This window comes from Macaca fascicularis, chromosome 6 (genome assembly GCF_037993035.2).
Source record: "Macaca fascicularis isolate 582-1 chromosome 6, T2T-MFA8v1.1".
In the NCBI taxonomy this organism is placed as follows: domain Eukaryota; kingdom Metazoa; phylum Chordata; class Mammalia; order Primates; family Cercopithecidae; genus Macaca; species Macaca fascicularis.
In genome coordinates this window covers 39,669,340-39,685,473 of record NC_088380.1, presented here as the reverse complement: position 1 = coordinate 39,685,473, position 16,134 = coordinate 39,669,340, and the positions used below count along the sequence as shown (strand labels likewise).

At 38.4% G+C, this 16,134-nt stretch overlaps 1 protein-coding gene across 19 annotated transcripts in view; it reads left to right on the top strand.

The window, feature by feature from the left end:
* Positions 1–16,134, top strand: part of DAB2 (DAB adaptor protein 2) — an 82,849-nt gene that overhangs the window by 52,098 nt on the left and 14,617 nt on the right. For 5 of the 19 annotated variants that reach the window (XM_065546192.1, XM_065546191.2, XM_005556779.5 and 2 more), the window contains exons 2-11: positions 1,274–1,466; positions 2,285–2,424; positions 3,205–3,303; positions 5,059–5,190; positions 5,707–5,787; positions 6,526–6,552; positions 6,798–6,851; positions 7,285–7,347; positions 12,365–13,018; positions 14,022–14,184. In XM_065546192.1, coding sequence (XP_065402264.1) covers positions 1,376–1,466; positions 2,285–2,424; positions 3,205–3,303; positions 5,059–5,190; positions 5,707–5,787; positions 6,526–6,552; positions 6,798–6,851; positions 7,285–7,347; positions 12,365–13,018; positions 14,022–14,184 — 1,504 coding nt within the window. In that variant the 5' untranslated portion in view covers positions 1,274–1,375. The remainder of the gene's footprint in view (positions 1–1,273; positions 1,467–2,284; positions 2,425–3,204; positions 3,304–5,058; positions 5,191–5,706; positions 5,788–6,525; positions 6,553–6,797; positions 6,852–7,284; positions 7,348–12,364; positions 13,019–14,021; positions 14,185–16,134) is intronic. The other 14 variants (XM_073993352.1, XM_073993355.1, XM_073993351.1 and 11 more) reach the window with 7 other exon arrangements.

The following is a 16,134-nucleotide window of genomic DNA, read 5'->3' as shown; positions in this document are numbered from 1 at the left end:
CAAATGAAACAATTCAGATAACATTACTCATACATAGATTGCATGAATGTATATATTTAAAGACTGTTCAGATTATGAAGACTATTTTAAAACTCACGGTGGGAGAAATTAAGTACTGACCCCTATGAAAACATGTTGACATTTGTAAACAAGCTAAGTGCAATTTAAATTGAGTGAAAACTTGAGACTTACTTTTTATTTAGATACTCTTTAAGTATCTAACAAACGACAGGTATTCTCATGTGGTGGGCTTAGTCCTTCAATTAAAATGTTCACTTAAATGGGTAGTATAGGCACAGAATGAAGAGGGCTTTTAGTGAAGGCTGGGTTGTGAAGGGGTTAGTGTACCAGCCCACATGTTGTCTTAAAACGATTACAAAACAATGAATGACTTTTCTTTGCCTTTGGTCATCAGTTAATGTAGAAAGTTAATCTACTCACTCTAGATCTCTCTACAGCTATATGGAAACATTGGCTCCTGGGAAGTGAGAGAACCTTTTGGAAAGTTAGCTCACTTCTGTGTGGTTTACAATGACTGCGTTTTCCTGTTTCTCCTACTATGATACATTGTGGGTAGGGCAGAGGTTATGAGAGCACAGGACAGACTGTTTGGAGGATGGTGATGCTGAATAATCGCATAAAAATGTACTAGATGAGTTGCACAATTGGCACCCCCTCAATCCATTATTTCCCTGGTACAAATAAGTGTTAATGGCAAAAAAGGATGTCTTTTATAGTGCTTGGATAGCCCTGGGGATCATATGCAGAATCCTAATACTTAAAACAAATTTATCAATGTGAATAAGATACAGTTCATAACTCTAGTCACCGCCTTTACAGTTAAGCAGTTTTGTGAAGAACTGAAATTTATAATGCCCAATCTCAAATGGCATTTGCAATCTCACCAGGCTCAGCATTCAATTTATTTCTGTTTTGCAATAAAACCTAGCAAGTTTTCGATCCCTATCTTTAATACTTGAATTTTATGCCAAAGTTCTAATAAAAACTGCTTAGCTAGATAATCATTAAACGTTACCAGATACCAAGTGCTTAAAGAAAAACCTAATAGGCACACATATTCCATTTTGGAAACTACAAAGGAAACGGCCCTACCCACTCCCCTGCTTTCAGTCTTCAGTCTAATACAGCAGGAGAAGGAACAAAATGAGTCCAAAGAACTACAAAAGAAAGTCACTAGTTGTAAGCCTATTCTGGCATAAAGTCTGGGTCTGCTGTGTTCTGATCTCAATATGCCTCTAAATTCTGCCTACAGGCGTCTGTGGGAGGTTATGTTGATTTGAGACTTCTCCATCGGGGATCGCCTGGTGTCACCAAGGGTTCACTGGTACTGGGGTTTGCTGCCTACCTTCTTGCCATGTCTAACGAAGTGGAGACCGGTGCCACCAACGGTCAGCCCGACCAACAGGCCGCACCAAAAGCACCCTCAAAGAAGGAAAAAAAGAAAGGTATGGAGAAATCCTCTTGAAGCCACGGAAGGGAGCTAAAGGTGGTTATTCCTGGAGAAACGTGAGATTCAGAATAAAGTAAGGGCTGGCTCTTATCTTCCTTCAACCTCAGCTTAGTCTCAAGTTCTCCTAATAGGAAAGTTGTACTTTGGGAGAAGGGACTGGTTCATCCCACTTGTAATAAGACATCTCTGGAAACCTGCGATTACACCCACTTAGGTCCAGCCGGGAAATACTCATAGGCATCTTGTTCAGTTAATAATGCAATCATTAATTATTTTTTATTTACCATTTGGTTTTACTGAACTCTTTGGGAATGGGACTACACAGACCTTGTAAAAGGAGCGAAGGACAATATAAAGATGGGATAATTATCTTAATAATTTTTAAGAGAACTTAGGCATAATTCCTTTCTGCCTTATTGATAGTTTAAAATGTTGGTCAATTGTTTGGCACCTTATTTTTCTTACGTTAAAAATACGTATATTATCATCCTTATATTCTTTTAAAGACTTAAAAAAAGCTATGATGAACAATGTCCCCAACTCCCACCTCCCATATTCCCATAAGTTTCCCATAATGCTGTCAATTTTGTACTTCTAAGAGTTTAGTTTCTCCCCACCCCAACTCCATACACAATTGATTGTGGAACATGATTTTGCTCAAGGGAAGTAAGAATACGACAGGATAGAATATTATATACATGATCAGTTGTAGTATAATTAGGATTTATACTACTTAAATTTTGGAGAGTCTAGAGCATATTTGGTCATAATTAGAACTGGCATTCTTTATCCTGTATTCCTTTCTTTTCTCAGGCCCTGAAAAGACAGACGAATATCTCTTAGCAAGGTTCAAAGGTGATGGTGTAAAATATAAGGCCAAGCTGATTGGTATTGATGATGTGCCAGACGCAAGAGGGGATAAAATGAGCCAAGACTCTATGATGAAACTAAAGGTAAAAAGGAAATGAATGCTTTATCTGTATGTTAAGCGAAAGTCCAAGAGAGGGAATTATATTAGAAGCTCTTGTTGACCTATGTTCAATTACTTGAAAACCCCTTTTAATCACATTATCCATCAGTAGTGCCCCATTTTCTGAGACGCCGTGAGTGTTTGCATATTTGGAGGGATGTCCTAGAGACCTAATTTTATCAAGTATAACAGGATTCTAGATGCCTGGCAAACTCAACATTGGGACGAACTAAACCTATTCCTATTTCTATTCCTATAAAAGCTATGTGCAAACGTGTACGTTGTTTCTCTTACTATATGTGGAGAGCACGGAATATCCTGTTTTAGACCTGGGAATTGTTATGATAAAATTTAGAATTCTGTTTAGACACTGGTGTTCCGTAGTGTCAGCCTTTCCGTTTTTTGAATTTTAAAATTTAGTATTATGGCACTATGTGAAACTGACTAAATAAATAATACTTGTTCAGTAGTTCAAGGCCTAGAAGAAACATCTCTAAAGATCTTCTGGTTGATCTTTACCAATGACTATTGTAAGGCCAAGAGATTTAGAGTGACTTGTCTGAGTTCGCACAGCTAACTAAGGGATGCGCTGGTTCAACGTCTTCCGTGCCGTCCTGCTGTCCCTGATGAAAAGTGCAAAATTCTTTCATCGATGGCAAACCAGCTTGAAAACAAAGCTGACTGACTTGGAAAATTTTGATATTAAAAGCATTGTAGGATGTTTTTAAAAATTCAACTTCTCTTGCTTTTCCACCCTCATCAGGGAATGGCGGCAGCTGGTCGGTCTCAGGGACAACACAAACAAAGGATCTGGGTCAACATTTCCCTTTCTGGGATAAAAATAATTGATGAGAAAACTGGGGTAAGAATTCACATTTGCTGATACCTCTCTGACCACCTGAGTCTGACCAACAATTTGCTGCTTGAATTTCGGCTCCCCTTCTTCTTTCTCAAAGTTCTGTAGGGAAAAAATACTTACATCTTCAGAAGGAACAGGCAGAAAACAGAATGGGGGTGAAAGTCAAGATACTTTATTTTGAATTTGTGTTCTATAATAAATGTGAATCTAAGTCTATTAAGTCTCTTAATAGGCTTAGCTACACATTATGTCTATAATATATATATTTTTGAAATTAAATATAAATATATATAATTTATACAATATAAATATTTAAATATATATTAAAATATAAATAAATATATATAATTTATAAAGTAAAACTTTATATTTATATTTTTTTGGCCTCCGGTATACAGAACTAGATTAATTTAAACCCCTAGTTTATGACACTTTTATGTATTGGTTACATGTGAAATTACCAGCTAACCTAAAGCTAGAACCTCACCCGTAACACATCTACCTCTTTTTCATTTATTTTTTCCCTGTCTTCTCACCTCACAGATGTAACCTTGTTTATTTTTTGTTGGTTCCTGTTGTTCTATCACTTATGAACAGTCTTACTTATTTTGCTTTGTTTTTAAGCCTTATCAGAAAGCTATTTATCATATGTCAAGCCTTCTGTGATTTATTTTAAAATGTGTGTGGCTCATTACCATTGCTATAAAATACTCTCTTGCATCACAATACTGTGGGGAGACCTCCAGTTACTGTTCATCCCTTTCTAGAGTGCCCATTATCTACTATGCAAACCTAGGGCCCTGGCACCCTAGTGGACCCCACTCAGCCTGCTGGTGCTGGGGTCCTCAGGCACCACTCTCTTCATCAGTCGCCCTTATCTCTCAACTCTTATTTTCCCAAGCCCATCAGAGAAAGGTGGCATGTTTCTCTCATCCTTCTTTCTCTCCTCAAACTTTCTAAGATATTAAAAATTTTTCAGTAGCCTTAGACATTCAGGACCAAAAGCCGAGACACACTCTGCCACCTACAAATATCCCTGAAGAGTTGAACCTTGTTACCTGCTTAAAAGGATCAAGAGAAAGGAGGGAAAAATAGAAGAAAAGACACTGCTAAGCCAATTAAGTCCCCACCCCTTATAATTCCTGGTTAATGACATAGTCATTATGTCATTAACATAATGTAGTTATTACTACATTATGTTACTATGTATTAGGCTGTCTAGGTGGGGCTGAGAAATACTCGGTGACAGTATTTGGTATCCTGCAGAATATACTGGGAATACTGTTCCAATAACACATAGGATGGTTCCTTGGCCACTCTGAGCCATCGTCAATGAATCCCTGTGAACACTCCTCTAGCTTAGTTATGCTGTTCATTTAAGTTTGTGTTTGAGTTGGGAAAGTCGGCCTATTTGACTTAGCTTAAGGGCTAAATGTCTCCTCTTCACTTGGTCTTCTAATCCTCAGTCATTCCTTGCTATATGGCATCATGTCTTTAAAGCAGGGAGAGTAAAGTATCAATATTTTCAGAAGGAACATTCTTCCCACTTTTGTTTTCTATTCTTCTTTCTTTTGAAGTCCTTTCTAGCAAGAGTAATGCTCTAGCCTTCAACCAGAAACTTTTTAGTTCTTTAACCTTTCTCCAAATGGTTTAACCTTTTCATATATGTCTTCATATATGTGTCTGAGGCTTAGGTGTGCTAGCCTGCAAATAGATTCTGGTTTTCTTAATAAATTACTCTTTATGTTCTTTTTAAAGGTAATAGAGCATGAACATCCAGTAAATAAGATTTCTTTCATTGCCCGTGATGTGACAGACAACCGAGCATTTGGTTACGTGTGTGGAGGAGAGGGCCAACATCAGTTTTTTGCCATAAAAACCGGGCAACAGGTGAGCTCTAAGTCTTGCCATAGACCTAGGGACTTGTCCTCTGTTGGACATTGGAGTGTCTGTCACTCAACTAGAAAATTTACTGGAAATAATTGGATGTAGGAGGGCTAAATAATGATTCAGATAATGACTATTTTTATTGGCCTGTGGAATCTTTAAAAAATGTCATCGATAGCCATGTACTACTGTGTGCCACAGGATTGTGAGAACGGACCTTCTTATAAAGTGAATATCGATTTCAGAACAATGGTGAATTATTCTCAGAAACCTTAAAGGACTTCGAAAATGATCATGATACCTCTTATTTTGTCTAAATACTTATTAACCCTGCTGTCCTTTATGTACCTAAGGGTGAGGATTGGGTTGGTGGTGATCCCCTATAAATAAGCCAGGGGAGGGAAGTAAGGAGTTTTAAGATTAAAAAAAAAATCCCAGTATGAATTATAACTGATGTGAGACAAAGGAAATAAAATACTAAAATTAAAATACTGATAACAGTGCTTTCCCTTGCTGCAGGCTGAACCATTAGTTGTTGATCTTAAAGACCTTTTTCAAGTTATCTATAATGTAAAGAAAAAGGAAGAAGAAAAGAAAAAGGCAAGTACTACCTGATTAATGCTCCATTAAATTTAAAGCTGGCATGGTGCAGTGGCTCATACCTGTAATCCCAGCACTTTGGGAGGCAGAGGCAGGTGGATCACCTGAGGTCAGGAGTTCGAGACCAGTCTGGCCAACATGGCAAAACCTCATCGCTACTGAAACTACAAAAATTAGCCAGGGGTGGTGGCAGGCGCCTGTAATATCAGCTACTCGGGAGTCTGAGGCAAGGAGAATTGCTTGAACCCGAGGGGCAGAGGTTGCAGTCAGCCAAGATTGTGCCACTGCACTCCAGCCTGGGCGACAGAGCGAGAGTCTGTCTCACAAAAACAAACAAACGAGCTTAAAATTGTATTCAGGACTGTGTTTAATATTATGTATAAATATGATCTATCTAAAAATTTGGCTTCTATATGTATTGTCTATTCTTCCCAGTAGGGAAATGGATAGATTTTTATGGTTAGGCACTTCTAATCTCCAGTCCCCCTGGCTTTTATTTTTTCTCTCTCTACAAGATTCATATTAATTCTAGGAAATATACAGGACAACCAAGTTTAAATCCAGTACCTCTACTCAAACCTAATATTGACATGAAAAGGGGAGGGGAATGGAGGGCAGAAATAATATATGAGACTTATTCTTGCCTTATGTCTGTGAACCTCAGGCATACTTGTTTTTGTATTTAACTCCCTTTCACTATGAATACGAAGATCACTGAATATGTATCTTTCTTTTTAGATAGAGGAAGCCAACAAAGCAGTTGAGGTAAAATTGCATCTTGACTTCTTGTTAATCATGTGTGTGATGCGCGTAAGCCCCTGTTTGCTACCTGCCCAACCACTCTTACCACCTCGCTTATTCCTATGTGTTTATGACCACTTTGATCATGAAAGATGTTTAGTTAAAAGATGAATACCAAAACCATTGCTGCTTAGTAAGGTAATACAGTGGACAAATACATTTTATAGAGAAAGCTCAACTCAATCCTTAAATATTTGCTATCTTTTCAGAATGGGAGCGAAGCCCTAATGATTCTGGATGACCAAACTAACAAACTGAAATTGGTATGTATTAATATGTGATGTTTGACAGCTCTTATTTATCTGAACGTGGTTTCTACTTCCTGTAGATGTTGCTGATACCAAATCTGCATTGAATCTGTATGAAAATTCAATTGAGACAACTATTTTTCAAAATGTTAGTGTAACATCTATGTCAATATACAAAAGTAGTCAAAAAAAGATTAGAAAAGTAATCTTTCTAGTAGCCACACCTGAATCTAATCTAACATTTTTAAGGATGTGGACAAGATAGATTTGCTTTGAGAAATGTCTACACTTCTTGACCTAAATAGCTTAATATGAAATCTATTAATTAAATGGAAATTAAATTGTGACAACTACTTTCCTAAACTTTAGGAAACAAATGATCACAACAATATACGAAGTAATCTTTTTTAGTAGACACATCTGAATCTAATTCAAATACTTTTTTAAGGGTGTTGACCAGATGGATTTGTTTGGGGACATGTCTACACCTCCTGACCTAAATAGTCCAACAGTAAGTGTTTGTTTTTAAATTTGCAATGTAATAAAAATGACATCTATAACTCAAATTGGCAATAACCAGAAATCCTAAGCATCTCATTGAAACTTGGAAGGTGACCGTTGATTTTTGCAAATGAAGTGTCAATGGTTTTTAGAATAAATGTGAATCTTAAGTCACCATGGGAACCTATCCACACTAATTCAGTTATATTAATATTGCTTACAGGTTAAACCTGAACAATAGGTCAGCAATGTAGTCCTTCATGGTATCACTTAGGATTAGAAGGAGGAGCTGAATAATAGCCCTTGAATAAGCCTACTTGAAGAAAGTATGATTGTTAGATGGGTAATCATAAAGCCTCCTGTCCTCTTCATTTCTTTTGCATTCTGTCAGTTGCAATTTAGCAGCATAAATTTGGTGTGAAGTAAGATTTAAAACAAACAAGAGGTTCAGTTATATTCCACCAAAGCTTGTCCTTGTTAGAAAGCTCCCCATTCTCACAGGATTTTATACTATATCCAGTCTGCTCAATATTGAATGATCTGTAACAACCCTGTAAGAATAGAACAGTATTTTCCTTTACAAATTAAAAAAAAAAAAAAAATGGTGGTTCAGGGAAAAAGAAGAAGAAGAAGAAGTAGAAGAAGAAAAAAAACAGGAAAGAGGTCCAGATTCAAGGCTTAAGCCTAAGTCTTCAGACCTTCCAAAACATACCTCATGTCCATGACATTTTGAATTACTTCTTGCAACTTCTTTTATTTCTATAACAGTTTCCTGAGCACCCGCTATTTGCAAGGCATAGCAGTAAAATGCACAACATCAATGACATCATGGAATTTACTCTCTGGCAGGGAGACCAACACTAAAACTAATCACATCATTAGCAATTGATGTTACTTACAGGGTATTTATCTAGTTCAGAAATTCAGATAATGCTTCTGAGGAAGTGAGTTTCTAGAATTGAACATAAAAGATGAGAAAGCAATAAACACAAAAAGAGAATTAGTCTAGAATAATGGGGGGCAATGTCTAGAAAGGACTCCCTTGCTCAGGAAATTAACATGGAAGCCTACGTGACCAAGGTTACAGGAGTTCAAGCAACAGATCAAAGATTGGGTAAAATTCTCACTTCGGAGTTCTGCAGAGAATTTGAGGCCTGTGAATCCTCACTGCATAAAACTTTCAGGTCAAATGAGATGGAGAGGAGCAGGGACTTCAAGCATTCTTCTCTGACCCTAACCAAATGAGAATCACAATGCATGGTAATGTTCTAAAATACCTGTAAGAGAGAAGCCTGTTTAATATTCATTTTAGCAGTGAGCCCTAACTCACTTGCCTATAGAACCTTACATTCTTCATAATGTTTGCTATAGTTCTGAGGATAAACTTTTTAAAATACTAGACTAGATTATCCTGACAGATCCATCCTAACTCTGAGGTCCTTTTGATTTGTAGTCAACTTTGCCCTTTCCTCCATCAGTGATGCTTTCTTCAAAATAAATCAGTAATATTCAAAGAGAGCAAAGCACTCAAGATATGAAGTGGAATTCCAGTGGAACAGGCAAGGAAGTACTGCCTTATAATCTACTTCTGTAGACTTCCAGAATGTTCTAAAAACGGAAATGGAAAACAATATGGATAAACTTCAGTCTCATTTTCATTAGACTTTATGCAGTCTAAAAATTTTTTATTTATAGGAATTCAAGTTTTAGCTAAACTAACAATAAAGTAAAATACCATCAAAATATATACTCTGATAACCAAAGGAAGGCTAACAGATCTAATTATGTGCTGGTTAAGCTTTGACAACATGTTCTTATCTACTGACTCTATAGTCATAGGTCAAAAATAGATTTATCTCTACTTGGCAAAGCCAGCATGTTTAAAAATATTCAACTCTTTCAACAATTGCTTTGAAACATGTAAAGAGAGAAAGAAATCTAAATTGCCTAGACTTTATTATTGGTCCTAGATGGTTGTCACTCCCCTCAAATTTATACAGAAAAGTTTTATGAATTTGAAATAATGCTCATGTTGCAAGCTATGTGGTATCCCCTAGAACAGAATTTTTATTGGCAAGCCCCTTGAGCATTTTCCTTCCACATTGCATCTCAAAAGAAGAAAAGAAAAAGAAAAACATAAAAACCCATATTCTGTAACTTTAACAACTTAACCACTTGAAAGCACAGTTACTATGGGAAGAATATAAGACATGACCTATGATCAAGGAAATTAAATCTGGTACAAGGGATGGGATCAGGATACAAAGCACGAGTGTCACTTATGTCCTTGTATACATGCCATTAAGATAACATGGGTGGCAACAGGGAATGTGCAGACAGAAAAATCAATGCTAAAAGCTTTGTAAAGAATCTGAATTGAGTTGGGTCTTTGATATATGTAGGAAAGTAGGTTCGTAGTTGGGCTAGAAACAACGTGGGTCTTATTGTGGATCATGAAAATTTGGCCTAAGGAGGCTTATTTTAATATAGGGAGCAGCAGGAGGCCACTTAAGGCTTTGAGTAGGGAAGTCCTCAGTCTGACAAACTGGAATGGTTAGGTGAGATTAGCCACCCAGAGAAGAGCTAGGCTATGGAACTCGGGATTTATGCCCACTTACTGGAGCTCCCTATGAGTAGGTTCTGTAACCTACTGCCTATCTCCAGTGCCTGAGGCTCAGGTGCTCAAACAGTGGCCAACTGGATGCAGTGTTGACAGTCCGACAAAGAATGAATGAGGCTCTGACCAAGGAGGTGGATGAGGAGTCTTTGGCCTCTCAGTTGTAGTCTGTGAACTACACTTTTAATCTTGGATTAATAACAAACCCAGCCTGAGGAGAGCCTTATACATTTTACTTATAGGGTGACTATTCAGAAGTCTAACATTGTGGCTCCTGTTTGGTGTCCTAAGGACTTCTTCTGAAGTATTTGAAAAGGAGAACAGCTGTGAACAGTCAACTGTTCTAACCCAGAGGTGGCTCAAAACAAATAAATAAATATTGAAATCACAAGCTTTTGTAATAAATTTTATCCTACCTTTAGATTGTATAAAGATCCCTAGATTAATAGCTCTTCCAAACCATTTCTCTGATTAAATTTTTTTTTAATTGTAAGCTCTTTCTTGTGACAAATTCTTCTTTTATAAAGAGAAAGCCTGGCTTTGGCTTATAAAAACTGTGTTTTTATGCCTCAGAGTAAAAAATCCAAAAGGTAGAGTGCCATTTAGGTCTGATTTTGCTGCCTCTTTTGTGGCCATGAAATAGGACTTAAATTTTCTAAAAAATTGGGTATTTTTTTTCTTTTAAAAGCCAAGGAATTCTATGTGAACCCTTTTGTATTCACTAATTTGCAAATTTTATATTCCTTTGAAGTTGTTTTTTTCCACAATGATCAAAATATTTAGTATTCTGCCCACGAAAATGCAAGGTAACTACTATAACTTCTACTTCAGCGAGGCGTTTTTTATCATTTATATTCTTCTCTGGGTAGCATAGTTAAGTATTTAATGGATCAAAGTCAAGCAGAAGGAAGTGATATCAGTATGAAAGTTCTATCCTAGGGTGAGTTATAATTCTGTCTTTTACTGGAATAAAGACATGTCGGATTCATCAAATTTACTGCTTTTAAGCTGAGAAATTTCTATTGAACAGTTGAAAATTCAAAAAATTGACACACCAGAGAAATGGTAGAGAGGGGATAGAATTAGTAGAGCTATATATTCGATATGTCTTTCAAATTAACTCTTAAACCCATGTGTCTACCTTGTACAATCGTTCCCCTTTATCTGCAGTTTCACTTTCTGAAAATAAGTCCGTGGTCAACCTTGGTCTGAAAATAAGTGAGTACAGTACAATATGATATTTTGAGAGAAGAGAGACAGAGAGACCACATTCATATAACTTTTATTACAGCATATTGTTATAATTGTTTTATTTTATTATTAATTGTTGTTGTTAATCTCTTATTGTGCCTAACTGATAAATTAAACTTTATCATGTGTATGTATATGAAAAATATACTGTATATAGGTTTTGGCACTATGTGCCGTTTCAGACATCCACTGTGGGCTTTGGAACATATTCCCTGAGGATAAGGAGGGACTACTGTATATAAATTAAAGATCAGTTTTTGGTTAACTTTAACCACTAAATAAATGAGATTACTGTCACAACACAGGGAACTCTAAGCAATGTTATGTAAAGATGTACAAATAGGAGATCTTAATGTGTGATTGACTAAATTAGGTCAGTATTGAGTGTCTCTTTCAGCTCTTTCAGAGGACATAGACAAAAAGGGTAAGTCCAGAGGAGAGACTGGGATGATGAGGATGAGATCCTACTTGGCTATCAGCTTCAGCAAGAGCCTTAATATTAAGAGGCATACCTGAAGGCCGTGACATAAAGGAAAAGCCTCTCTCCCACCTCTAGAGGAAAGAACTGGACTGATTTTAGGGAAATGCATTTGACCTTAAATTTCATTACAGCCAGAACTATAAAATATGAATGTATTAGTTGATGAATGTTCTCATTTAGAGAGATGATCCTACATGACTCTGGGGGTTACAATAGAGAGGACTGTGTGTGTATCAGGTAGGAAGCTGAGCTAGGCTTCTGAAACCACTTACTTTCAAGCTCAACATACTTTGATAATCATTTAGAGTAACTCACAATCAATTCCCTTCAAGACTTTCAAAGTCACAAATTGAAACAATGCTCATAATGAATTAAGCCAGTCAGTATGTGTGAACCAGGGTGAGCAGAGACATGAAGTAAGCAACAGTAAGACTTCACCTAATGATGTTGAGACTTAAATAAAAGGGCATGATACTGGGGAGTAATAGAAAGGACCCAGGCTATAGCTAGGGAGTAATGGACTACAGGGGTTGATGGAAGGAGGTAATGATCAACTGGTTTATCAAGACCAAATTCAAATAGAAATTCTGATAATCCTAGTCATCTTATGTAATTTTCTCATTTGAAGTCACAACATGAACTAACACTTTCTTTTTTTTTTCTTTCCAAATGTGATAGGAAAGCAAAGATATCCTGTTAGTGGATCTAAACTCTGAAATCGACACCAATCAGAATTCTTTAAGAGAAAATCCATTCTTAACAAACGGCATCACCTCCTGTTCTCTTCCTCGACCAAAACCTCAGGCATCCTTCTTGCCTGAAAATGCCTTTTCTGCCAATCTCAACTTCTTTCCCACCCCTAATCCTGATCCTTTCCGTGATGATCCTTTCACACAGCCAGACCAATCGACACCTTCTTCGTTTGATTCTCTCAAATCTCCAGATCAGAAGAAAGAGAATTTGAGTAGCTCATCTACTCCACTGAGTAATGGGCCCCTGAATGGTGATGTTGACTACTTTGGTCAGCAATTTGACCAGATCTCTAACCGGACTGGCAAACAGGAAGCTCAGGCAGGCCCATGGCCCTTTTCGAGTTCGCAAACCCAGCCAGCAGTGAGAACTCAAAATGGGGTATCTGAAAGAGAACAGAATGGCTTCTCTGTCAAATCCTCCCCGAACCCTTTTGTGGGAAGCCCTCCCAAAGGACTGTCCATACAGAATGGCGTAAAGCAGGACTTGGAAAGCTCTGTCCAGTCCTCACCACATGACTCCATAGCCATTATCCCACCTCCACAAAGTACCAAACCAGGAAGAGGCAGAAGGACTGCTAAGGTGAATTGTCTTCTCCACATATCCATTAGCAGAGTGCATGTTCGGTACCAAAGGGTGGTGTGATGCAAGCTCTCTTTCCTGCTGCTCTCGTAGTTTCCTGTGTGGCTGTGAAATAGAAGGTGGGATAAGGCACTTTGGTTCTCCAGGAGTACTTTCCTCTAACTGCCACCGTGTTTAAACTTCTCAGCAGTGTTTGTCACACCCTGCTTTCCATGTGCATGTCTTGTCACTTATGATTAAACTAAACACAAGTTTTTCCATTTTTAATGCTGCTATGCTTCTATACCTCTGGTAAGTTTGATCATCATGCTCTGGGTTGGGAGGGTGAGAGTCCTTGTGATTCCCTTTGTACTTCCCTGACACTAACGCACGCCCTGCACACCCATCATATTACATTAATGTCCATGGTGGTGGTGTAAAATTCTCGAGCTTATCTCCTCTTTTAAATACTGACTAAATACATAAGTTTAGAAAAAGCTTATGTATTTACTGTTACCACTATGATCTCAGCTTTATTTAAGAGCAGCTTAAAATGCAGTTCCCATAGATGTCTTTTTTTTACCTCTTCTAAGAATATGAAGGCTTGCCTGGATTAAGACCCTATGATTTCTATGTAGACTGACTTAAAATCCAATGGAATTATCAAAAATATTTAGGACGCTTATTGGTGGTTGCCCCTTTTACACACTTGCTTCCCCAGCTTCAAGCATTTAGCTGATGAGACCAGACCAATGTTACTGTGTAAATGAGTATAGTAGATTTCACTTTGCAAGCCCTAGGTAGTATCAGACACCAAGACTCAGTAGTCCGTCCGTTGTAGGAATCTGTGTCTTTTTGGAGGACTCTTTTCTGTAGTAGTAGGTGTTGTTGTTGTTTGTCTGTCAAGAAAAAAGTTTTCCTTTTTGTGGCTCTCAAATTGGGGTATAGAGTAGGAGACAAAATGAAGCTGTATTTCACTGTTAGTGAGTAACTAAGGCTTCTCCCTCCCTCCCTGTCCTGTCAGTCTTCGGCCAATGACTTGCTTGCATCAGACATCTTTGCTCCTCCCGTCTCAGAACCTTCAGGCCAGGCGTCACCCACAGGACAACCTACAGCCCTGCAGCCCAACCCTCTGGATCTCTTCAAAACAAGTGCTCCTGCCCCAGTGGGGCCCCTGGCGGGTCTAGGTAGGTGCCTAGAGATAAAATTAAGTATGACTCTTTTGCTTTTGCTCATAAAATGATGATGCATCGGAAGACATTTCATACTCCTAGAGGGTTCTACAGCATAAGATTTGAGCATCCCAGGGAGCCCTTCTCTCACTTCTACTCCTATACAACCCCACACCCATTTGATATTCTTGACTTGTACTCACATTTGGCTCCTCAAGGCAGCATGAGACAATACATTCATTTTCAATATTGTAATTACTTGAACCAACTGGTCATGGTTTCCTGAGAGACAATTGTAAGGGATCCTAAACTCAGACCAGCTTCAGTAACAAAACAGGGTTGACATAAGAGAGGTTTGTCTGTCAACTGTAGCAACATGCATGTCTTCCATGTCTTTTACCATAATAGATCGAAGGCCTATGCCCTTTCAACACATAGCCCTCTTAGCAGGGATATATGCCAAAGAAGGATATAAGTTAAGTCTGAAGCAAGAATAAGTCATAGAGTGAAAGTCCTAGATTCTGGGCCCAGCTGTGTTCCTAGGCATATGGTAAGGGTAGATCAGGCACACATCCTAATCAGTCTCTGAACGCTTCTGCCATAGGAGCTCCTTGCCAATATTTTGGCTAGCTTGAGTGTTTTACTGAAGCTAGAACATAAGTCCTAGAAAGCCAAAGTTGAAAAAAGCAGGGAAATAAGGGAAGATGTGGAATTTTATCAGACATCTAGGATGCATTGATGCTCTTAATTCCTAAATGTGTCATTAGCTTGTGTGAGCTGCTGATCACTCTATGGTAGGACAGTGGGAAAGTCCATTTGACTGAGGGCTAGCCTTGCTATTCTTTGTCCATAGCCTATACTTCTTTTCAGACTCCATGGTACAGTTTTCAGAAACCCTGATAATAGTTTTTGCTGTCCTGCTGTGGACTCTTTATTTTTCTGCTCTTGGCACATCTACAAACTCCAAATGGACTCTGGCTTGGGAGGTGGAGGACTGTAGATGAGGAAGGACTCTCCTCTCCTTTGATAAAATCTGACCAGGGATCCTGGCTTTCTCTGCCTCCTGCAGTCAGTCATCAGGATCCTTCTTTTGTTTTGTTTTGTTTTCCTCTCTGTCTCTGTTGTTTTCCTACAAAGGAAAATATTTTGGTTCTTTTACAAGAAGTCTGTTTAATCATATCTAGAATAGGGTGGCCAGAGGAGGACTGTTACTCAACTGCTGAGTGGCTGAAATCAGCGAGGGTATGAAAAGCCAGCTTGTCCCAGGTCTCTGTTCGCATTTACCCCATCAAGAGGCTCTCTCTAAAGACTTCATGTCTCTTGGGGGCTTCTCCTTTTCTGCGTTGCTCTTTTCCCTGCACCCCCAAGTGGAGCTGGTTGGTACCCTTCCTTCACAGAAGACCAGAGTACTTGCAATGCAATGTCTGCAGCGAGATCACATCACAGAGCTTTGTATCTAATATCAATGCCCTTAAGAATTTTTGCAGCCAATATTTAACAAGTCAGCCTGAAAATACAGCTGGACCCTATAACTGTTTATTTATTCAGACGAAGTGAAGCTTTTTGGCTAGGTGCCCCTGTGGAGGCCTTGGGGTATACAACTGCAGAATACTGATGATTGTTCCAAGTTTGGACATGGGACTCAAACTGAGCTCTACAGTATAGTCCCTGTCCACTAGCAGGGATCCTCAGCCAAACCATGGAAGGTTGTAGGTCTGGCTTCCGCTAGACCCAGCTGGGGGACTGTCTCCCCTGGAGATCTGGGGGGTGGGGAGAGGGTATTGTAGAAAGCTGAGCCCTCAGTTTCAACTTGCTTGTATTTTAATCTAGCTTCAGAAGGTAATAAAATTAATGTTCTATACCCATGTCCCCTTTTTCCTTAGTCCTTGCCCCTACTTTGTCCAGCTGGGCCTTAAATGTGTTGAAACACAATGTGGGGAATTTGGTGGGTAGGAATGAAGACTG